Below are 25,430 nucleotides of genomic sequence, written 5' to 3' on the forward strand. Positions count from 1 at the left end.
TTGGATGCCTTTATTATTTCTTTGCCTTTTTTTTTTTTAACTTTATTGCAATAGCTAGAACCTCCATAAAATGTTGAATAGAAGTGATCAGAGTGGACAGCCTTGCCTTGTTCCTAATATCAAGGGGAAAACATTCATTTTTTTACCATTAAGTACAATGTTAACTATGGGTTTCATTTTGTAGATTCCATTTATCACATTGTCAGTGTTCCATTTTATTCCTAGTTTCTTAAAAGTCATGTATTTTTTTTAAATGAAAGGGCATTGGATTTTATTGAATTTTTTCTGTGTTTTTCACCCTTTATTAATAATAGCATATTACATTTATTGATTTTGTGGATATTAAACCAACCTTGTATTGCTCAGATAAATTCCATTTTGGTCATGGTATATAAACTTTTTAGTGTATTTTTGAACTTAATTTGCTAATTTTTTGTTAAGGATTGGGGAGATCTGTAGAATCAAAGCTGGTATTGCCTGTTTTGAGTCTTCACAGTTGTGAGGAATCAGTAAAATTAAATTATTAATTAGTTGCATGAAGGGCTGCAGTCAGGGGCAGAGAGAGGATTGAAAGAGTCTCATTTATTAGGAGTGAACAGCATGAGCAAAAGAGCAGAGCCCAGAGCAAGCATGGTAAGGCAGGAAACCAGAAGCAGTTCAGGGTCTGGAATGTGACACTGGAGGCAAACTTTTGTTGAGAAATAATGCTGGGGAGGGTGACACAGTTGATATGATCTTTGTAAGTCATAGCTATGACCATACCACCTCTCTACTTAAAACTCTTCACAACCTTACCGACACCTACAGGATAAAGTCTATGTAGCTTAATATACATGGAGTAAAAGACAATCTATAATCTGTTCTGTGTCATTCTAGAGATAGTGTGTCCTCTTAGAGCAATGTCCATTCAGGTGAGAGACTTAAGGGCCAAAACAAGAGCAGAGGTTATAGAAGTGGGTGGAGTTGAGGAATCTCAATTGGGAGTTATTTAAGAGATACAGTAGTATTTGTTGTTTGATTGGATGTGTGAGTTTGTTTGGATGGAAGCTACATGAGGGATTGTGTAATAATAGGGTGACTACTGGCTTTCCTCAGTGATTAAATGAATGACTGGTGGTATCATCAACTGAAGCAAAAAATACAAAAGAAGGAGCAGAATTTAGTTCAGCATGTGAAAAAATCCAAATATAGTATTTTAAACAAGAAGAAAGTTTATTTTCTCTTGCATAAAAGAAGCCCAAAGAAGTTGGTCCAAGGTATTTTATAATGCTTCAGTGTATTCAGGTCTCAAGTTTCTTCTGTCTTGCTGCCCTGTATTCTCAGCCTGTTACCATTTCCTCACAATTCAAGAATGATGCTCTGCTTCTGGCTATCACATTTTACTTCCAGGGATTAAGATGGACGAAGTAATGAAGAATAGCGTATTTTTCTTCTAGCGCATAGTCATATGACTGTGAGTCATATGACCTCACCTTGTTGCAAAGAAGGCTGGAAAATGAAAACCTTATATTTTCTTTTTTAGCACTAACTGCAATCATTCACTTTCAAGTGCTATTATTTGTTCATCTGTCTTCCTACCAGACTTTATTAAGCAATTGAGGTTGGAGAATAGATCTGTTTTTGCTTTTTTTTAAATGTGATTTTATTGAGATACATTCACACATCATACTATCCATCCAAAGTATGCAATCAATGGCTCGCAGTATCATAACAATGTTTGTTCATTTTTAATTTAAGCAGTTGTAAGTTTACAGAAACGTTAAGCAGAACGTGCAAAGGAAAATAGATCTGTTGTATCCTCCACTATGTTCCCAAGTTCCTAGCATAAGTCCTAGGAATAGTCCTAGAACAGATCTCTACACTCACACCCAATGTGATCTTGGCTAATACCACAGTTTCAAATAGTATCTGTATGTTAATGCACCCCAAATGTATTTATTTCTGGCCTTTTCCCTGAGTCCCAACCCATATATCCAATTTCCTATTGAGCAATTCCCTTTGGATATATAACAGGCATCTCAAATGTAACTGCCCATATTAGTGTGTTAAAGCTCCCAGAATGCAATATACCAGAAAATGGAACAACTTTTATAAAGGGAATTTATTATAAGTTTACAGTTCTAAGACCAGAAAAATGTCCAAAGGCACCCAGAAAAAAGATACGTTGACTCAAGAAAGGACAATGTCACGTGGGAAAGTACATGGCTGGTGTCTGCTGCCCCTTGTTCCTGGTTCTGTTGCTTTCAGCTTCTGATGTTGGTGGTTTCATCTCTATGCATCTCTGGGTCTTTATTTAGCTCCCCTGTGACACAACTCTGGGTTCTGGGTTGCTTAACATTTCATGGGAAGGCACATGGCAACATCTGCTGGGCTCTGCCCATGTCCAGGCACCTGTTCTTTCTGTGGGCATTCCATGCATCTCCAAACATCTGTGTCTGTCACCTCTGAAGCAACTTTTCTCCAAGTGGCCGCATCTGAAGTTTCTCCAAAATGTTTCCCCTTTATAAGGATTCTAGTAAATGAATCAAGACCCATCTTGAATAGGTGGAATCACATCTCTATCTAATCAAAAGGCCACACTCAAAATTGGGTGTCTTATCTCCGCGGAAACATTCCAATCAAAGTTTCCCACCCTAAACAATAGGTCTGACCCCACAAGATTGGATCGGGCATTAAAACATAGCTTTTCTGGGGTACATAATAGTTTCAAACCGGCACACTGACCCAGATGGATTCCCACTCCGCTCAAATCTGCTTCCCCAATTCAGTCAATGGTATCATTATTCACCTTAAGATCAAGGCCTGATCTGGCTCTAACTTCAGATTATAACTGGAATCTGACCATCTCTTACAATCTTTGCTGCCTTCATCTGAGACCTACTCACCATTATCCTTTGCCCGGATCTCTCATCAATAGCCTTCTACCTTGTCTCTCTGCTTTCATTCTTGCTTCTCTATAGTCTTCAACCAGTAGCCAGGAGGTCTTTTAAAAATGTAAATCAGTTTATGTTACTCCAATGTTCGAAACTCCCCAGTGACATTTCTGTCATGCTCAGAATAAAATCCAAACACTTTATTATGGTATACAAGGTTCTACATAATGCAGCTCCCTCTGAACTCATTTGCCACTTTTGAATCTTGTAGCCTACCCTATCTCTCCTGGGCTTTTTGCTTTTTCTTCAAACTGTCAGGATCAGAGTCTTTGTACTTGCAATTCTCTGGATGCAAACTGCTGTATATATGGACCTTGCATGGCTTGAGATAACCTTCCCTTGCAAAAATCCACCCCCTTCAATGCATACACCCTCTTATTCCTTCCCCCGCTTTGTTTCTCTCCACAACAATTAGTCCTACCTAAAATAGAGATTTTTTGTTTACTTGTTTATTAACTGCCTCCATATCTAGAATGTAAACTTCATGAGAACAGGAATCTTGTTTCTCCTGACCATTGATGTGGCTATAACATAGACAGGGACAGAGCAGGTATTCCATTTAAGTGACCAAATGAATGCAAGTTCCAGTTAGACTTCTCAACTTTAGTATTCCCTAACTGAAGGTATCATCTTCTTCCAAGGGTTGCTATCCAAAGTGATTTGGGTCACCAAGCACCTCCTTGCTCAAAGAGTCATTTTTTGGCCCTTTCCTTTCCTCTTGCTCACTTCCAACTTGTTATTGTACGTTTAAAATATGTCTTGAAAGGATTCATCCCTACTGCCGTATCTCCCGTCATCATCATCTCTGCCTAAGTCTTCATGCCTCTTCTAATTCATTAATCATGCAGTCTCCTAGTCACCTTTCTAAACTGCAAACATTATCATGCCACTTCCTACCTGTAAAGGTTTCATAGCCCTCGGGGTGGTGTTTTTACCTTTCCTGATAAGCAGTAAGTCTGTGTGGGTAGAACTGTCCATGGTATTTCTTGAATTAGAACACAGTCTTTTTTTTTTTTTTAACTTTTTTTTTGTTGTATAATATAACATATATACAAAGCAAAGAAATAAAAAAAAGCAGTAGTTTTCAAAGCATTCTTCAACATGTGGTTACAGGACAGATCCCAGAGTTTGTCATGGGTCACCATAGGATCCTCTCATATTTTTCCTTCTAGTGCTCCAGAAGATAGGAGGCTAGAGGGCTTAAATACTTTGTATCATCACAATCAATGTTTTTTCCAAAAAATACAATACATACAAAAATAATAAATTTCAAAATTTTCACAGCACCACAATTAGTTGTAGGACATATTTCAGACTTTGACATGGGTTACAATTTCACAATTTTAGATTTTTACTTTTAGCTGCTCTAAAATACTGGAGACTAAAAGAGATATCAATTTAATGATTCAGCATTCATATTCATTTGTTAAGTCCTATCTTCTATGTATAACTCCACCATCATCTTTGATCTTTCCATACTTCTTTTTAGGGTTGTTTGGGCTATGGCAGTTCTAAATTTTTGATATTGGAAGGACCTGTCACTAATATGGGGTAGGGAGATGGAACTATCTGATGTTCTGGAAAGGTTGGGCTAGGTTTCAGGACTTATCTGGACCAGGGACCCATCTGGAGGTTGTAGGTTTCTGGAAAGTTACTCATGTGCATGGAACCCTTATAGAGTCTTATACATTGTAGGTATTCTTTAGGATTGGCTGGAATGGTTCTGGTTGGGGGTTGGCAGGTTATGATAGGGGTTGCTTGCATAAGAGCAACCTCCAGAGTAGTCTCTCAACTCTATTTGAACTCTCTCTGCCACTGATACTTTATTAATTATATTTCTTTCCCCCTTTTGGTCAGGATAGAATTGTGATCCTACGGTGCCAGGTCTGAATTCATCCCTGGGAGTCATCTCCCACGTCGCCAGTGAAACTTTCACCCCCGGATGTCATGTCCCACATGGGGAGGGGGGGTGGTCAATGATTTTACTTGCAGAGTTGGGCTTAAAGAGACTGAGGCCACATCTGAGCAACAACAGAGGTCCTCCAGAAGTAACTCTTAGGCATGCCTATAGGTAGTCTAAGCTTCTCCGCTACCTACATAAGCTTCACAAAAGTAAGCCTCATGATCAAGGGCATGGCCTATTGATTTGGGTGTCCCTAAAGTTTGACATGCTATCAGGAGATTCCCTGATGGTAAGGTTTATAGTTCCATATTCTTTTTCCCCTCCCTCAGGGACTTTGCCAATACTTTTGATTATTGGCTTAAAATACTCTAGGATATATCCAGGCATTACAATAATCTATACAGGATTAAAAGACCTCTTTCTTATTCTGTGCTTCCTGTGTTTCAGTTTTTTAAGTGAGCTATACAGATAGGTTGAATTAGATTATGCATTACAGAAAATTTCAGTTCCAAATCAAATTAACCTTTCTTCCATTGCTTTTAAAGAGTATGTGTGGTTTTAAAATACAGATACTGTCTTCCTTACCCCTATGTCCTGAATTACTTTAATCCCAACCTGTCTGGCTTCATTCTTATCTCTAAATATCAGGTTACATATATAAAACAGCCTCTCAAAATCCAGAAATAATAATCACCACTCTGGACTTAATGTGTCTGCTCTAAAAGCTTACAATCTAGGCCCCTGTTTTCTTATAAGCATTTTCTAAGGTGACCATACCATTGTTGTTTTTTTGTTTCTGGCTTGTTTTGTCTCACCAGATATCCCACATGTTCGCTCACATCATTGCATGCCTCATGACATTGTTCCTTTTTGTACCAGCACACCCTTCATTCATAAGTATACACCATCGTTCGCCAATGCATCCTTCAGCCACCTGCATTCATCAGGCATCATGTAGAAGACCCAAAGCCCACAGTCCATCAACATTCTCAATTTTAGAGAATTTCTTTGTTCCCAAGAGACAGAGAACCAATAAACACACCCTCACAAAATAGAAAATCTAAACCTCCTCTTAACTCTTGTCCTACCCCCCATTATTTATCTCTGCTGTTGCTGTGGTATTGCTGATGGTTTCCTTTTGAACATAGCTCAGAGCATGTAATAGCAGTTTTCCCCCTGTACCCTGGACTTAAACACTCTTTATACAAAAATCATATGTTTGAAGTAATTCTTACAAGAACTCATTCATATTTCTAGTGTTAATCAGTGGGACCCATAGGTCTATACAACCCTTTCAATCTTGTTCATCCTCAGTATGGCAATATTACTTATAGACCTAAAGATATGAATAGGCATTTTTCTGAAGAAAAATTTTACTAGAGAACCACCTTCACTCCTATCTATTCCCTTACATTGGAATTCAACCTCATTAGCTAACAGTTCACCCATCTCTAGCTTTTATGTATCTCTAAGTCCCCTATATTCTGTATTATAAGCCTCTGATTATACCTTTATGCTGGTCATAAACATGGAATCATACAGTATCTATCCTGTTGTGTCTTGTTAATTTTGCTCAGCATTATGTCTTCAAGGCTCATCTATCTTATCATGTGCTTCAGGATATCATTTTGTCTTACTGCTGCATAATATTCCATCGTATATATAGACCACATTTTGTTGATCCACTTAGCAGTTGATGGGCATTTGGTTTGTTTCCATCTTTTGGCAATTGTGAATAATGCTGCTATGAATATCCGTGTGCAAATGTCTGTTTGTGTAGTTGCTTTCAGCTCTTCTGGGTATATACCAAGTAGTGCTATTGCTGGGTCATATGGCAACTTAATATTTAGTTTCCTAAGGAACCGCCAAACAGTCTTTCATAGTGGCTGCACCATTATATATTCCCACAGCAGTACATAAGTGTCCCAATTTCTCCACATCTTCTCCAACATAATTTCCTGTTTGTTTAATAGCAGTCATTCTTATAGGTGTGAGGTGATTTCTCATTGTAGTCTTGGCTGCATTTCCCTTATAACCAGTGAAAATGAGCATCTCTTCATGTGCTTTTGAGCCATCTGTATTTGCTCTTCAGAAAAATGCCTATTCATACCTTTAGCCCATTTTTGGGCTGTTCATTCTTTTGTTGTTGAGTTGTATGATTTCTTTGTATATACAGGAAATCAAACCTTTGTCTGATATGTGATTTCCAAATATTTTCTCCCATTGAGTTGGCTGCCTCTTCACCTTTTTGACAGTCTTTTGAGGTGCAGAAGCATTTGATTTTGAGGAGTTCCCATTTATCTATTTTTTTCTTTTGTTGCTTGTGCTTTGGGTATAAAGTTTAGGAAGCTACCTCCTGTTACTAGGTCTTGAAGATGTTTCCCTACATTTTCTTCTAGAAGCTTTATGGTGCTAGTTCTTATGTTTAGGTATTTGACCCACTTTGAGTTAATTTTTGTGTAGGGTGTAAGATAGGGCTCCTCTTTCATTATCTTGGCTATTGATACCCAGTTCTTCCATGCCCAGTTATTGAAACGACTATTTTGTCCCAGTTCAGAGGATTTTGGGGCCTTGTCAAAAATCAGTTGACCATAGATTTGGTGGTCTATTTCTGCACTCTAGATTTGATTCCATTGGTCAATGCTTCTGTCTTGGTGCCAGTATCATGCTGTTTTGACCATTGTGGCTTTATAATAGGTTTTAAAGTCAGAGAGTGTTAATTCTCCCACTTCATTTTTCTTTTTTTAAGGACGCTTTTAATTATTTGACACCTCTTTCCCTTCAAGATGAATTTGGTTGTTAACTTTTCCAAATCTTCAAAGTAAGTTGTTGGAATTTTTATTGGTACTGTGTTGAATTTGTAGATCAATTTGGGGAGAATTGACATCTTAACTATATTTAGCCTTCCTATCCGTGAGCAGGGAATGTCTTTCCACCTATTTAGATCTCCTTTGATTTCTTTTAGCAATGTTTTGAAGTTTTCTGTGTACTAGTTCTTTACGTCCCTAGTTAAGCTCATTCCTAAGTATTTGATTCTTTTAGTTGCTATTTTGAATGGAATTTTTTCCTCAACTGACTCCTCAGCTTGCTCATTGTTTGTATGTAGGAATGTTACTGATTTTTGCAGATTAATATTTGCGGGGAGAGGTGGGACTCTGCCGAGTCCGGTCCCGCTAGGCTAGTGAGGGTGCACTCTTCCTGCCGAGGGGGCTCCGGGAGTAGAACCGCCAGGCGCAGAGGGGGCTCGAGCTCGAGGGTCTGGGTCGGAGGCGCGCGCAGGGGACCACTGCGGGTCTGAAGGACTGGAGGCTGAGTCAATTAACGCATGAAGCGAGGTAGCTTTATTGTTGGCAGACGCTTATGCCAGGGCCGCCAGTAGCTAAAGACCACGAGGCTCGATGAGCCCCAGATTATATACAGTTTGAGGAGAGGCGGAGTTAGGGCGTGGCCTCCAGGGGAGGGTAGCCAATCACACAGGGAGGACGGATGAGTGACTGTGACCATAGAGATGCTGTTCCTGAGTGTACTTGTAGCAGTGGATGTTGGGCAGGTGGAGGACTAAGGAGAAGGCCAATAGGGTTAAAGAGACAAGACTGCATCATCACTAGTCGCCGGTGAGGCTTGTAATTCAGAGGCCTAGAAGAACCGGACGTGCCAAAATGGCGAGGGAGGGAGAGAAAAAGACTAAGCTACCAGGCCAAGAATAAAATTATGCCACAAATATTATATCCCGCCACCTTGCTGAATGTGTTCATTAGCTCAAGTAATTTTGCTGTAGATTTCTCAGGATCTTCCAAGGATTGTATCATATCATTTGCAAATAGCGAGAGTTTTATTTCTTCCTCTCCAATTTGGATGCTTTTTATTTCTTTGTCCTTCCTGTTTGCTCTAGCAAGATCTTCTAGCAGAATGTTGAATAATAGTGGGGACAGTGGGCATCCTTGTCATGATGTTAGGGGGAAGGCTTTCAGTCTCTCTCCATTGAGTACGGTGCTATCAGTTTTCATATTTTCCTTTTATCATGTTGAGGTAGTTACCTTTGATTCCTATGTTTTGGAGTGTTTTCATTAGAAAAGGAAGCTGAATTTTGATGAATGCTTTTTCAACATCAATCGAGATGATCATGTGATTTTTCCCTTTTGATTTGTTAATGTGCTGTATTACGTTTATTGATTTGCTTGTGTTGAGCCATCCTTGCATTCCCGGTATAAACTCCACTTGGTCATGGTGTATAATCCTTTTACTGTGCTGTTGGATTCGATTTGCTAATATTTTATTGAGAATTTTTGCATGTGTGTTCATTAGGGAGATTGGCTTGTAGTTTTCCTTTCTTATAGCATCTTTATCTGGTTTTGGTATTAAAATGACACTAGCTTCATAAAATGAGTTAGGTAGAATTTCTTTTTCCTCAATTTTTTGGAAAAGTTTAAGCAGTATTGGTGTTATTCTTTCTGGAATATTTGATAAAATTCCCCTGTGAAGCCATCTGGCCCTGGGGTTTTCTTTGTAGGATGATTTTTAATGACTGATTGAATCTCTTGTGATTGGTTTGTTGAGATCTTCTATTTCTTCCTGAGTCAGTATAGCTTGTTTATGTGTCTCCAGAAATTTGTCCATTTCATGTAAGTTGTCTATTTTTTGGTACATAGTTGTTCATAGTATCCTCTTTTGATTTCTTTTATTTCTTCAGGCACCCCTTCTCATTTCTGATTTTGTTTATTTGCATCCTCTCTCTTTTTTTCCTTGTCAGTTTTGCTATTGGCCCCACAATTTTATTGATTTTTCTCAAAGAACCAACTTTTGTTTTTATTGATTCTTTCTATTGTTCTTTTATTCTCCCATTCATTTATCTCTGCTTTAATCTTTGTTATTTCTCTTCTCCTATTTGCTTTGGGGTTAGTTTGCTGCTCTTTCTCAAGTTTCTCCAGATTTGCTGTTAAGTCCTCAATTTTTTGCTCTTTCTTGTTTTTTAATATAGGCATTTAGGGCAATAAATTTCCCTGTCAGCACAGCCTTTGCCACATCCCATAAGTTTTGATAAGTTGTATTCTCATTTTCATTAATCTCCAGATAGCTACTGATTTCTCTCGCAATTTCTTCTTTGACCCACTGGTTGTTTCAAGAGTATGTTATTTAATCTCCATATATTTGTGAATGTTCTCATTCTTTGGTGGTTATTGAGATCCAGCTTCATCCCAGTGTGATCAGAGAAAGTGCTTGGAATAATTTCAGTATTTTGAATTTATAAAGACCTGTTTTGTGCCCCAGCATAAGATCTATCCTGGAGAATGTTCCAATCCACTTGAGAAGAATGTATAAACTTGTGTTTTGGGATGCAATGACCTATATACATCTGCTATGTCTAATTCATTTATCCAGTTATTTAACTTCTCTGTTTCCTGGTTGATCTTTCTGGTTGTTCTATCTATAGAGGAGAGTGGTGTATTGAAGCCTCCTACTATTATTGTTGAAACATCTATCACTCCCTTCAGTTTTGCCAATGTCTTTCTCATGCACTTTGTAGCTCCTTGACTTGGAGCATAAACATTTATGATTGTTATATCGTCTTGGTGAATTGACTCTTTAATTAGTGTATAGTGTCCTTCTTTGTCTCTTATGATGTCTTTACATTTAAAGTCTATTTTGGCTGATATTACTATAGCTACTCCTGCTTTCCTTTGGTTACAACTTGTGTGGAAAACCTTTTTCCATCCTTTCACTTTCAATCTATTTGTATCCTTGTGTCTAAGATGAGTCTCTTGTAAGCAGCATATAGCCGGATTATATTTCTTAATCCATTCTGCCAATCTGTATCTTTTAATTGGTAAGTTTAGTCCATTAACATTCAAAGTGATTACTGAAAAGGCATTTCTTGATTCCACCATCTCATATTTTTAATTTTATTTGCTAGATCTATGTATTCTCTTCCTTCTTGCTCTTTGTATTATTTAAATTACCCTTAGTGGTACTCTTCAATTCCGTGCCCTCCTCCAGACCTCCCTCTCCTGTCTTTTTTTTTTTTTTAAACTGGCAGAACTCCTTTTAGTATTTCTTGTAGGGCCGGTCTCTTGTTAACAAATTCTTTCAGGACTTCTTTGTCTGTGAAAACTTTAATCTCTCCCTCAATTTTGAAGGACAGTTTGGCTGGGTACAGAATTCTTGGCTGGAAGTCTTTCTCTTTTAGGATCTTGAATATATCATACCACTGCCTTCTCAACTCTAGGGTGCTATTTGAGTAGTCTGAAGTCACTTTTATTGGTTTCCCTTGTTTGTAGTAGATTGTTTTTCTCTTGCCACTTTCAGGATTTTCTGCTTCTCTTCAACATTTGACAGACTGATTGGTATGTGCCTTGGGGAAGACCCATTTAGATTTATTTGGAGTTCTTTGGGCTTCAACTTCTATATTTATGTCTTTTATGAGGATTGGGAAGTTTTCCCACATTATATCCTACACTTCCTAACCCTTTACTCCTCTCTTCTTCCTGGACACCAATGAGTCTTTTAGTCATGCACTTTGTTTTGTCTATCATTTCCCTGAGTTCCCATTGAATTTCTTCCATCTTTTTCTTGCCATTTGCTGTTTTGAGTCTTTGAAGTCAATTATCCTGTCCTCTATATCACTTATTCTTTCTTTTGTCTCTTCAAATCTGGTGTTGCATTTAAATGGTTTTAATTTGGTCAACAAAGTCTTTAATCTCTGTAATTTCCCCTATTTTTCTATTCATTCTTTCAAATTCCTCTTTATGCTCTTCTACTGTCTTCTTGATCTCCTTTATGTCATTTGCTGTCCCACTTATTTTATTAAGTAGTGTGTATGAACATCTTTGATTAGTTCTTCCAACATCTGTGTCTCCTTTGGTGTTTTAATTTGGTCATTAGGCAAGGTTATATCTGTCTGCATTGTGATATGATTAGTGATCTTCTGCTGTCTTTTTGGCATGTAAATATCTTGACTGATTTACTTTGGAAGTTGATTTCTTTCAGTAGTTGTTTTAGTTTGCTAGCTGCTGGAATGCAATATACCAGAAACGGAATGGCTTTTAAAAGGGGAATTTAATGAGTTGCTAGTTTACAGTTCTAAGGCCAAGAAAATGTCCCAATTACAACAAGGCTATAGTAATGTCCAATCAAAGGCATCCAGGGAAAAATACCTTGGTTCAAGAAGGCTCATGAAGTTCAGGGTCTCTCTCTCAAGTGAGAAGGCACATGGCGAACACAGTCAGGGCTTCTCTCTCTGCTGAAAGGGCACATGGCGAATACGGTGTCATCGGCTAGCTTTGTCTCCTGGCTTCCTGCTTCATGAAGCTCCCCGGGAGGTGTTTTCCTTCTTCATCTCCAAAGGTCGCTGGCTGGTGGACTCTCTGCTTCGTGGTGCTGCAGCATTCTCTGCTCTCTCTGAGTCTCTCATTCTCCAAAATGTTTCCTCTTTTATAGGACTTCAGAAACTAATCAAGACCCACTCAGATGGGTGGAGACATGTCATCCCCTAATCCAGTTTAACAACCGTTCTTAACCAAATCTCATCAACCAGGGAGATGATCCCATCACAGTCCCAAATACACAGCATTGAATAGAGACTATTCTACCTTTAAGAAATGGGATCCATATTAAAACATGGCTTTTCTTAGGGGGCATACTTCCCTTCAAACCAGCACAGTAGTCTAAAGCTTTGTGTTTGCAGAAAGGTTGTATAGCAGGGAGCAGGGCCTGGGGTGAACCACTCAGTACAGTGATTTGTTTCAGGGCAGGAATGGGCACGGGTTGGGGATGTTATGCTGATACTTGTGAACGTGGGTGCCCAGCGGCCAGGGAGGATGTAGCTGTGTGGGTGCACTGGTCTGGGGGGCGTAGCCCTGGTATGCACTGGCCTAAGGCATGGGGCCCTTTGTGCAAGAGCTGTGGCAACAGGTCGGCATCATGCCTTTGTAGATTGTTCGCAGCTGTGATCTGGCTGTGCAGGTCAGCACTTTCTCCTAGAACACATAGACTTGGCGAAATATTAAGGATGTATTAAAAATTGTCTATTTGAAGATGGTCATTCATATTTTAAAACTTCAACTTCTGTGTGAAACTAAAGCAAGAAATGTTTCTTTGGTATAAAATCTACATTTTAGTCTGACTAGTGCACTTCCTAACTTAACTTATATAGACAGTTTAATTGAACACCATAAGTACATGGAACCTTGAATATGGCATGAGATTTTGTAGGTTTGTCCTGGTTAGCGTGATGCCTGGATAAATCCCAGAGTCATTTGAATGGTGAATAAAAAAGTATTTGCAAAATCCCCTTGGGGAAATGGGGAGAAAGAAGAAAAATTTAACTTCCCCATTTGGAGAATTCCTGATATTCTCATAAGCAGTGGGGACAACCAATTCAATAGGCTGAGCCCCCAATCTTGGGGGTTGTTCCTATGAAACTTATTCCTGCAAAGGATACAGTAAGCCTACTTCAAATTAGGCCTAAGCTTCACCCCCAGAGAACCTCTTGTTGCTCATATGTGGCCTCTCTCAGCCAACATGGCAAGCGAACTCACTGCCCTCCCCCTCTCTACATGGGACATGACTCTCAGGGGTGTAAAGCTCCCTGCAACGTGGGACAGAAATCCTAGAATGAGCTGGGACTCAGCATCAAGGGATAAAAAAATGTTTTCCACGGAAGAGGGGAAGAGAGAAATGAAACAAAGTATCAGTGGCTGAGAGAAATGAAACAAAGTATCAGTGGCTGAGAGACTTCAGAGTGGAGAGGTTATTCTGGAGGTTATTCTTATGCATTATATAGATATTTCCTTTTTAGTTTAAGGTGTATTAGAGTGGCTAGAGGGAAGTGCCTGAAACTGTAGAGCTGTGTTCCAGTAGCCATGTTTCTTGAAGATGATTTTATGATATAGCTTTCACAAATGTAACTGTGATTGTGAAAACCTTGTGTCTGATGCTTCTTTTATCTACAGTATGGACAGATCGTAAAAAATATGAATAAGAAATAAACAAATAACAGCGGCGAAAAAAAGGTTAAAATAAATAGAGTAGATTGAAATACTAGTGGTCAATGAAAGGGAGTCTTAAGGGGTATGGCATGCATGAGTTTTTTCTTTTTTTCTTTCTTTTGCTGGAGAGATGAAAATGTTCAAAAAATTGATCACGGTAATGAATACACAACTATGTGATCATATTGTGAGCCATTGATTGTAACCATGTCAAGAACGTTTGTATGTTAAGAATGTTTGCTTGTTGTTATAATAAAAAAATTAAAAAAACAAAAAGTTTGTCTATTTGAAGCAGCACCATGGGAAAAGAGGAAATCAGAGTGAATGGCCGCTCCCTCCTTCATTTTTATTCGGTGATATTTGAATATATTATTATGTGTGTGTATGACTATAGAATGGAAGTGATTAAGGAAAAATGGAAACGGTTATAATCGTGGAATTGTGAATGAAAATTTCTTTTCACCATGTTATAAATCTTCAGAAAGAGCCGACTTTTTTTTTTTTTAAGTAAGGGGCCCCGCCTTTGCTCCTAAAGCCCATGTTCCTCACCTGTCACCTCTCTCCCCAGCACAGGTTAGCAACAGGCCTCACCCAGCCACCGTCCACACCGCGGACCGCCCAACGCTCGTCGGCGGCGGGAAGAGCCACGCCCTCGGCTCCTAGCGCTCCCTCCGCCCTACTTCCGGCCTCCAGGCCCCTCCCCGTCCCGGTGCGCTTGCGCACGGGGGAACACGTGGCTGCCGCGGAGCTAGAGCAGCAATGGCGGCGGGTGGTAGAAGTAGTGGCGACCCCCTGTCCCCGGCGGGGGTTCCGTGCGCCTTCTCCCCGCAGAGCCAGGCGTTGTTCGCTCTGGCCTCTACAGACGGCCACCTTCGAGTGTGGGAGACAGCCAACAACCGGCTCCACCAGGAGTACGTGCCTTCCGCGCACCTCAGCGGTACCTGCACCTGCCTGGCCTGGGCGCCAGGGCGGCTGCAGGCCAAGGTAAAGCAAACCGGACGGCTGGGAGCGGACGCTCGCTCCGTTTCGGTCTCGGGGCGCCCCGCTCGACTTCGCGTGGCCTAGTGTTGCATGTGACCCTCGGTGGCTCGCGGCGAGGAGGCAGGGCCCGCCTCAGCGGCGCGGATTGGGCCCACGCCGTCAAACCCTTGCGCGGCCTTCGGCGTAGGAGCGGGAGAGGGCCCGGCTGGATCTGGTGGACAGTGGACCGGACCTCTGCCACCAGTTCCATGCGGTCTGCGCCCCGCTGTCGCCAGAGCCGCCATATTCGCCAATGGCCCCGGCCTCGGAGGGTCAACTTTCTACCCGGCCTTCCTTAGCACCATGCGCTCAGAGCCCTGGCTGTAGACAGAGGCTCCTCTTTCGGCTATGTTACTCTCCAGTTCCTACCCACCTCGTCGGGTTTACGGTGGTCAGTTGGAATAAACAATCCTGCTTACTTGCTTCCGGGCCCCCACCCCCACCCTTTGGGTGCTGGCTCACCACGTGTTCTGTCCCGTAATTTAGGTGGTGGGACGCTCACTGTTGAAACTCTCAACGTCCCAGACTCCTTTCGATTCTCAGCCTTTGAGCTTTCTTGTTTTTTTAATCTTAGCTATGTTCTTTTTACATATCATGTTCAGCGCCCCAAGCCTAAAGTTACGGGGGTTAAGATAGAGTAGCTTGCTTGATTGATATGAGTCCAGGTGAAGTTTCCCCTAGATGGGAAAACGCCGAGTTAGGAAAAGCTTTTCATTGTTAGGGACTCATCTTTGGTAAGCGTTGAGTCATTCGATTACATCTACACTAACTCACACCACGTGTTAACTGGAGTTACTAGGTAGCTCACCGAATCGCTTCAAAGTGATTTGGAGGCATCATGAAAGTGAGGTGATTGGCGTTTAGCTGTAGCTATGTGTAAAAATTTAAAAACCAGTGTTTAGGAAAGCTCGTACTCCATCCGTCTGTCGCCCCAGGAAACCTACAGAGTTTTGGATTTGGGAATAGGGGTACATCTCATTTGCTGTAGATTTCAGATTTTAGATTTTCATGGTTTCTAGGTGAAGTGATTCCTATTCACTAATGAAAGAAACCTATCAGTGTTCTTAAGTCAAGCACAGAATTCCTACTTTTTTATCGTAATGGCTGTTATTAAAATGACAGCATTCTACATATTTCTTCCTTCTCAGTTGTTGCTATGAGTGTGTTTTAAAACTTCTTTGAAGTGATGGTGATAACGCTGAGGGGAAATATGAAGTAATGGTTAGGTGCAGGGTTCAGGCTCTGCTTGATAGAGTTAATTGTGCCTCTGGTTCCCCGTTTGTGAAATGGGGATAATAATAATAATACGTACCTTATAGAGTAGTTATGAAAATTAACATATTTAATAAGGCATAAAGCATTTAGAATACTTCTTGGTGCATAAGTGCTGTAAGTGTCCAATTATCTTGTCGTTAATGTTTTCTATCTATATGGTGAGCTCTGCAGTGTAGATAAGAGAAGAACATTTGCCTTTTTTGGGGAGCTGGGCAGGGAAGAAACAGGTTTGGAAAACTAAGCAACTTGGATAAAGCCAAAACTGTAACTGTAATTAGAGAACTTGGGTCTTTAGAGCTCTGTTCTCAGTTATCTGCAACAAATAATTAACGTTATGTTGACAAAACTCATTCACTTTGCTATTTTGTTCATTTAAAATCACATTGTATGCCCCAGAGGTGAAACTTTTGCCTTGTCCAAAATTGCCTGTTAAAACTCTTACTTTTGTATTATGCATTATACTCTTATTCAGTAGAGAAAATAGCTGGAGTTGGTATCATAACTAGGATTCTTGACTTACTTTTTTCATATTGAATCAGTCAGATTAATTTGGTGATCCTTATTTGAAAAATGAGAATTGGGTTCTGTATGAAATAAAAGTTTTTGTAGGTTTCAATGTCCTTTTTCATTTACTTGCACTTTCCTCATTTTGACCTGAAAATGCCCTGAAATTATTGCATTAAAAAAAACTGATTAATAATCAGAACTAAGAGATGTTAAATGCCTTGACCCAAATCTTAATGACCAATCAAGTATTTGTGGCTACTAAAGTTAGGGTATTCTGACTCCTGGTCTAGTGCCCTTAAACTGTTACCTTAGTTCTGGAGGCACAGAATTCAGAGCCGGAAGGAATGTAGAGAAATCTAGTCCTCATCTGGGGATGTAACCTCCTGGAATATTAGTTTTGCTTGACAATTAGGGAGAGAAGTCTTTTTCCTGTATTAAGACAAACTTGCACATGTATTATGGAGTAAAGTTAAAACTCGGCATGATTTTAAAAATAGAAAATGTCATTTGAAACAACTACTTCAAACTCTCCCTCTAACTTACCCACTTAAGTTTTAGGATCCCCCCATCTCATTTAAACCCTTCCTTTTATTTTACACCCTTGAGGCTCAGAGTATGAGGCATGAAATGCTGCTATTCTAGTGCCTTGTTAAGGTCCTGGCAATGTAACATACTCTTAAATGTGAAATAGGGATACCACCCACTTTCAGGACCCTGGGAGGATTGAATAAGGCAACGTATATGAACGGTGTAGATAACCTGGCATATAGTGAGTGTTATTATTGGATGAATCAATGAATTCTGTCTGGGCTTGTTTTATTATTTAATGCTTCATAATGTAAATCATTTAGGTATTCTGCATCTGACTCAGTAATTGACATTTTGCTGCCCAAGTACAAAGTTTGGTGAGGATACTCATAAATGGATGAAAATGAGTTGGTGCTGGGTTCTTGGGTTATAAGAGTTAAGGTAAAGTTCATAAATGTTTAGAAAAATTAGATTACTACTTGTTGTTCTTGGTCCAGAATGACTATAATACTTTGCATATATGCTGCAATAGTTTTTAGAGGGATTTTGCAATATATTATCTAACAGAGCATACCATTTGGTTGTTGTAGTCTAGAAGGGGGACCGTTAATGCTAAGAAAATGTTTGAGAAGAGTGCAAGGAGACAAATTGATGTCTTACAGGTAGTTGCTGTTTTTAGAGCTTCTCAGGTTTATGGGTGAGCTGAGGCTGGAATATAAAGTGACATGCAAGACCACATAATAAGTTGACTGAACCATCTAGGAACTGAAACGCCTGCTGTTTCATTGCCCCTATAAGTCTCTCAAAATTGTTTTAAAAAAGGGCCCTTCTGGAACGGACCTTGTCTACTGTTGCCGTCACAGTAAATGTGTTCACTCTGCTTTGTGTCACTGCATTGAATGACCCCACACAGCTCAGTGCTTGTGGGCTGAAGAACATGGCTTTTGAGACATGAAACCGGGGAAGCAAGGTAGCATTAGGGTGTTTTTAGGAAAAATCCAAACTGAATATCCCGCATTCCTACACCTTAGAGGTGAAGCAAAATCCAGATGTATTTCCTATACAGTGCTGTCTGAGGTCTCTCCACTATATTAAACTTCAGAAGAAGGTAAAGGTTCCAGATTAGATTCCACTGGCAGAAATAGAGCTTCAATGTATTGGAATACAATTGTTCTGACATAAATAGTGTATAAGTAATAATGTGTAAAATGTGCAATTTTTTTCACTGTTATCCATGAAACTTAAATACCAGAATAAGTGGCGGTAAGAACGACCAAGAAATGGAATAGGAGACTAGTTGCAGAATGAAACTTTAAACCTTGGCATAATTTTCAGTGTCTCATGGTTGATATTTTTCAGAAGTAAGTTTTAATCAATTAGTGGTTTGTGATAGCATTATGAAATAAAATAGAATTGTAAATATGAGTATTGTGCATAGTAAAGATAAATATTTTTCTGTGACACATTTCAGTTGTATATACATATTTGAGTGTGTGTACTGGTGCTGAATATAAACTCTTACTCTGGGAGCTCAGTATAAAAATTGTGCTCTAGTCATAATTAAACTGATGAAATTCATATTTCTCATCACTTGGGTGTGCTTTTTTCTTTTGTCTTCACATCATTTCCACTATTCTTTGCTTTGATATATCAAGCCACATGTGCTGTAGACTCTCACTCAGCCTTCTGATTGTCTTCTGAATCAGATACAGATAAATTTCATCAGACTGTGTTTGCCCTTAATGTTGGAAAAGATTCCTTAGTCTAACAGATTAGCTCCATTGATAGTTCTCATTCCTGGTGCCTTCAGTCACAAATGTATGAACTAAAATTTAGCCCACCCTTTTCGTTCATGTACATATTTACTTGAATAATTAATGTACACATGGCATCGTGTGGAGTACTTCAGAGGAAGCAGAAATGTTTTTTGAAAAAGAAACATATACGAAAAAGCTATACCTTTCAAAGCACAGCACCACAATTAGTTGTAGACATATTTCAGACTTTGACATGGGTTACAACTTTAAATTTTAGGTTTTTACTTCTAGCTGCTCTAAAATACTGGAGACTAAAAGAGATATCAATTTAATGACTCAGCATTCATATTCATTTGTTAAATCCTGTCTTCTCTGTATAACTCCACCATCACCTTTGATTTTTCCATCCCTCTCTTTAGGGGTGTTTGGGTTATGGCAGTTCTACATTTTTCATATTGGAAGGGTCTGTCACTAATATAGGGTAAGGAGATGGAACTATCTGATGTTCTGGAGAGGCTGGGCTAGGTTTTAGGACTTACCTGAACCAGGGACCCATCTGGAAGTTGTAGGTTTCTGGAAAGTTACTCTAGTGCGTGGAACCCTTGTGGAATCTTTTATATTGCCTTAGGTATTGTTTAGGATTGACTGGAATGGTCCTGGTTGGGGGTTGGCAGGTTGTGATAGGTAGCAAGGTCTAACTGCAGCTTGCCTAAGAGCCACCTCCAGAATAGCCTCTATTTGAGCTCTCTGCCACTGATACTTGATTAGTTACATTTCCTTTCCCCCTTTTGGTCAGGATGGAATTGTTGATCCCACGGTGCCAGGTCAACCCGGGGATGAATCCGCATTGTCTCCCACATTGCCAGGAAAACTTTAACCCCTGGATGTCATGTCCCACATAGGGGAGAGGGCAATGGTTTCGCTTGCAGAGTTGGGCTTAGAGAGACTGAGGCCACATCTGAACAACAAAAGAGGTCCTTTAGAAGTAACTCTCAGGCATACCTATAGGTAGTCTAAGCTTCCCCGCTGCCGACATAATCTTGTCAAGAGTAAACCTCATTCATGATCAAGGACATGGCGTGTTGATTTGGGTGTCCCTAAAGTTTGACCACAGTATCGGGATTCCCTGATGGTAAGGTTTAATAGTTCCATATTGAAAGAAGAGGTTTTTGTGGAGATGGTATTTAAGATGGATCTTGAGACATGGGTAGGAATTTATCTAAAAAACTTTTGATTTTTATTTTGAAATAATCATATTTACAGAACAGTTGCAAAGACAAAACAAATACAGAGAATTCTAATATAGCCTCTACCAAGATACCTAGAGTTCCCAGTTGTTAACAACTTATCACATTTATTTCTTTTCCTCTCTCCTAAACATGTGAGAGTAGTTTGTACTACATATTGTGCTCCTTAAACATTTAATACTTCAATACCTGTTTCCTAAGAACAAGAATATTCACTTATTTGACTACTTTAAGTACAGTTACCAAGTTAAGAAATTTAACATCGATATAAAGCATGCATCCATATATTTTTTTTTTGCGGTTGTCCCAGTAATAATAATGTCATTTTGGGTATTTTCTCCTCCATCATATCCAGTCCAGAATCATGAATTTCATTTAACTGTCGTTGTCTCTGTGGTCTCTCTCTTTGTATGTGTATATGTGTGTGTGTGTGTGTGTGATAAACTTTACCATCTCAACCCTCCCAGGTATACAGTTCAGTGGGATTAATAATACATTCACAGTGTTAACCCACCTTCACCACCATCCACTGCCAAAACTTTTCCATCACCCCCAACAGAAACCCTACATCCATTATGTATCGACCACCCACCACCTGTACTCTTTGTCTTTGATTTTGTATATTTTAATTATTTCGTATGACTGGAATTATTCAGTATTTGTCCTTCTGTGTCTGACTTATTTCACTCAGCATGATGTCTTCAGAGTTCATCCAGGTGGTAGCGTATATCGAATACATGGTAGCATGTATCAGAATTTGTATGGATAGAATTTTTAGCCAGTGAAAACTGGGGTGAGTAGGAAAAGTACTCTGCAAGTGAGAGAGGGGAAAAAGAGTTGGGGTGTTTGAGAAGTGTAATGTAAGGATGGAAATGGAGATAAAGTTGGAAAACTTTATTTGGAGCCAAGTAGGGGATGCTCTTGAAAGCCACAGAAGAGATTGTATTGATTTATTATACTTCTCTAGGGAGTCATTGGTTTTTTTTTAAATATTTTTATTGACAAATCTTTACAAACATAGTCCATACATGGAATACGATCAGTGGCTCACAATATCATCACATAGTTTTGTATTTATCAACATAATGATTTTTAGAACACTTGCATCATTCCAGAAAATGAAATAAAAAGAAAAAACTCATACACATCATACAGCTTAGCCCTCCCTCTCATTGTCCACTAGTATTTCAATCTATCTGATTTATTTTACCCCTGATCTCCCCTATTATTTATTTATTTAATCCATTTTTTTTAAAAAAAAACTTATCTGTCTGTACCCTGGATAAAAGGAGCGTCAGACATAAGGTTTTCATAGTCACACAGTCACATTGTAAGTTAGCTTTTTTATAAACCTTTATACAGTCATCTTCAAGAAGAATCAAGGCTACTGGAATACAGCTCTACATTTTCAGGTACTTCTCTCCATACATCATAAACTAAAAAGGGTTATCAATATAATGTGTAAGAATAACCTCCAGGATAACCTCTTGACTCTGTTTGAAATCTCTCAGCCACTGAAACTTTATTTTGTTTTACTTCTCTCTTCCCCCTTTTGGTTAAGAAAGCTTTCTTAATCCATGGTTCCGGGTCCTGGCTCATCCTGAGTTTTCTGTCCTACGTTGCCAGGGAGAATTACACCCCTCATGTCCCACACAGTGGGGGAGAGGGCAGTGAGTTCACCTGGCGAATTGGCTTGGTGAGAGAGGCCACATCTGAGCAATAAAAGAGGTTCTCTGGGAGTGACTCTTAGGCCTAATTTTAAGTAGATTTAGTCTATCCTTTGCAGGAATAAGTTTCATAGGGGTGAACCCCAAGATCGAGGGGTTGGCCTTTTGAGTTGGTTGTCCCCACTACTTGTGAGAATATCAGAAATTCTCCAAATGGGAAACTTGAATATTTCCTCTTTTCTCTCCAGTCCCCCAATGTGACTTTGCAAATACTTCTTTATTCACTGCCATTGATGGTTTTCTTTTTGATCACAGAAGTAAGAGATTTCAAATAATATTATTTTCTATTATTTTCATCAGTCATATTTTAAAACTTCAACTTCTCTGTGAGACTATAGCAAAAAATGTTTATTTGGTACAAAATTTATATTTTGACTAGTGCATTTCCTAATATAACTTATGTGGACAGCTTAGTGGCACACCATAGTACATGAAACCCTGAGTAGGGCATGAGATTTTGTAGGTTTGTCCAGAGTGATGCCCCGATAAATCCCAGAGTGATCTGAACAGTGAATAAAAAAGTATTTGCAAAGTCCCCTTGGGGGAATGATGAGAAAGGGGAAAAATTCAACTCCCCCAAGTGGAGAATTCTTGATATATTCAAAAGCAGTGGGGACAACCAAAGCAATAGACTGAGCCCCCAATCTTGGGGTTTGTTCATATGAAACTTAAACCCCACAAAGGATAGGCTTTTAAGCCTACTTAAAATTAGGCATAAGACTCACCCCCAAGAGAACCTCTTGTTGCTCAGATGTGGCCTCTCTCTCAGCTAGCATGACAAGCAAACTCACTGCCCTCCTCCTCTCTACGTGGGACAGGACTCCCAGGGTTGTGGATCTTCCTGGTAACGTGGGACAGAAATCCTAGAGCTGGGACTCGGCATCAAGGGATTGAGAAAACCTTCTCAACCTAAAGGGGGAAGAGCGAAATGAGACAAAATGTCAGTGGATGAGAGATTCCAAACAGAGTCGAGAGGTTATCCTGGAGGTTATTTTTATGCATAATATAGATATGACCTTTTTAGTTAAGGTGTAATGGAGAGGCTGGAGGGAACTGCTTGAAAATGTAGAGCTGTGTTCCAGTAACCATGTTTCTTGAAGATGATTGTTTAATGATATAGCTTTTGCAATGCCACTGTATGATTGTGAAAACCGTGTCTCATGCTCCTTTTATCTACCTTATCAACAGACGAGTAAAACATATGGATTAAAAATAAATAATAAGGAGAACAAATGTTAAATTTAGTAGATTGAAATGCTAGTGATCAATGAAAGGTAGGGGTAAGAGGTATGGTATGTATGAATTTTTTTTCTGTTTTCTTATTTCTTTTTCTGAATTGATGCAAATGTTCTAAGAAATGATCATGATGATGAATATACAACAGTGATGATATTGTGAGCCACTGATTATATATGTAGAATGGAATGATCATATGGTAAGAATTGTTTGTGTTGTATATTGGTATGTTTAATAAATAAAATAAAAAAATAAACACACATACTCACAAAAAAAAGAAATAAGAGCTTTTAAATAGTAAGATTATTTTCTATTATTTTCATGAGTAGCACCAAACTCTTGTTTTCAGAAATATTTTGTATGGGGTTAAATTAAAATATTAGATTTAACTAAAACTCATTGGTAGTATGAAGAAGCCCACAACACAAAAATGCCCAACCCAAGAACCTCCAGTGAAAACTATGTTATCAGTGCACAAAGAACATCAGGAAGTAGATTTATAAATCATATGCCATCTTTTTATTCTGATCTGGTGGTGTGCTACTTGTTTGAACATGCACATCTTGCTGAATGGGAAGTTATGTTTAAAAATATCATATATCCCTGAGAAAACTTGCATAAGTCAGTATTTCTTTGACATTAAATTAATTGGATTCTTGCTTAGGTTCAGACCAGTGATACTAAAAGTTGGGCATAGATTGTGTGGCTACTACTTCCTGTCTCTGCTTGCTTCTACTAAAAACGTAGACATTTTGCTGACAGGGAAAGTATGGGTTTGACTGTGGTAATGCTTTTTAAAATTTCTTTGGGCTTTCTAATGCAAATCCAGATCTGCTGCAGAACAAATACCCATTTGGACCAGCCTGTGTTTTACACATTGAGAAACCTCAGTGTAGATAATTTTGATTTGGTTTGGAAAAAGCAGTCAGAGAAATATTTTCTGGAATCTTCAGAAAGAGGTTTCTGAGGAGGTGGTCTTCGGTTAGCATACTTTCTCCCTACTTGTCCTTTCCTTGAAATCGGAGTTTGTGTTCTGAAACTTATGTAGAAGCCATAATATTCCCTATGGTCATTCATGGGTGACTTATAGGTGATTTTTAAAAATTTGGCTGATATTGGAACCTAGGACACTCCTTGTGTTTAGTTTCAATGTTAGGAGCATTGTTACATCTCTTTGGATTTATTAATGTAGATAAACTTCTCAGGACTTGTAAAATATACATGATTTTTCTTGTATTAAATCTTTTTACTCTTAAGTGTGTCCAATGAATCACTCCTCAAATGTATCCTCCGCATAAAATAGCCAAAATAAAAAGATGGCATATGGTTTATAAATTTACTCCCTGGTGTTCTTTGTGCACTGATAACATAGTTTTCATTGGAGGTTCTTGGGTTGGACACATTTTTGTGTCGTGGACTTCTTTTTTTGTGCTGTAAAGCAAAGACCCTGAACTGTTAAAGAGAATGTTCTTTTTTCTATGACATTGGCCAGTTTTGCCCTGAAAGTATAGACTTTTCAGAGTTTCTTTATGCCAAAATGGTTAGACTAGTCTGCTTTAATTAAAAAAAAAAGTCATAAACATATAGAAAAGAAGCTCTAAAATTGTAAATACTTTTTTAGTATTATAAACTAGCACGAACTGTCAGCCTCACTTTTTTTTGTTTTTTTATTTTTTAAAAAAATTAACAAAAATATTAACATACTCCATTCAACATACACAATCAGCAATTCTCAATATCATCACATATTTGCATATTCATCATTTCTTAGAACATTTGCATTGATTTAGAAAGAGAAAGAAAAAGACAACAGAAAAAGAAATAAAACCATAACAGAAAAAAAAAGATTATACATACCATACCCCTTACCCCTTGCTTTCATTTATCACTAGCATTTCAAACTAAATTTATTTTAACATTTGTTCCCTCTATTATTTATTTTTATTCCATATGTTCTGCTCGTCTGTTGATATGGTAGATAAAAGGAGCATCAGACACAAGGTTTTCACAATCACAGAGTCACATTGTGAAAGCTGTATCATTGTTCAATCATCATCAAGAAACATGGCTACTGGAACACAGCTCCACATTTTCAGGCAGTTCCCTCCAGCCTCTCCACTACATCTTGAACAATAAGGTGATATCTACTTAGTGCGTAAGAATAACTTCCACGATAACCTCTCAACTCTGTTTGGAATCTCTCAGCCATTGACACTTTGTCTCATTTTACTCTTCCCTCTTTTGGTCGAGAAGGTTCTCTCAATCCCTTGATGTTAACAGCTCATTCTAGGGTTTTTCTCAGTTCCTTGATGC

The 25,430-nt window shown here is 38.9% G+C and overlaps 1 protein-coding gene across 2 annotated transcripts in view; it reads left to right on the plus strand.

The window, feature by feature from the left end:
* The window catches only part of WDR43 (WD repeat domain 43), a 72,939-nt gene that overhangs the window by 9,637 nt on the left and 37,872 nt on the right, over positions 1 to 25,430 (plus strand). Inside the window, exon 1 of one of the 2 annotated variants that reach the window (XM_077152494.1) lies at positions 14,530 to 14,804. The exons of the other annotated variant lie outside the window; for it this stretch is intronic. Within the exon in view, the coding sequence (XP_077008609.1) occupies positions 14,580 to 14,804 (225 nt within the window). The 5' untranslated portion in view covers positions 14,530 to 14,579. Of the gene's footprint in view, positions 1 to 14,529; positions 14,805 to 25,430 lie in introns of those variants that run through there. 2 annotated transcript variants of the gene reach the window in all.

The sequence above is a fragment of the Tamandua tetradactyla genome, chromosome 3 (genome assembly GCF_023851605.1).
Source record: "Tamandua tetradactyla isolate mTamTet1 chromosome 3, mTamTet1.pri, whole genome shotgun sequence".
In the NCBI taxonomy this organism is placed as follows: Eukaryota; Metazoa; Chordata; class Mammalia; order Pilosa; family Myrmecophagidae; genus Tamandua; species Tamandua tetradactyla.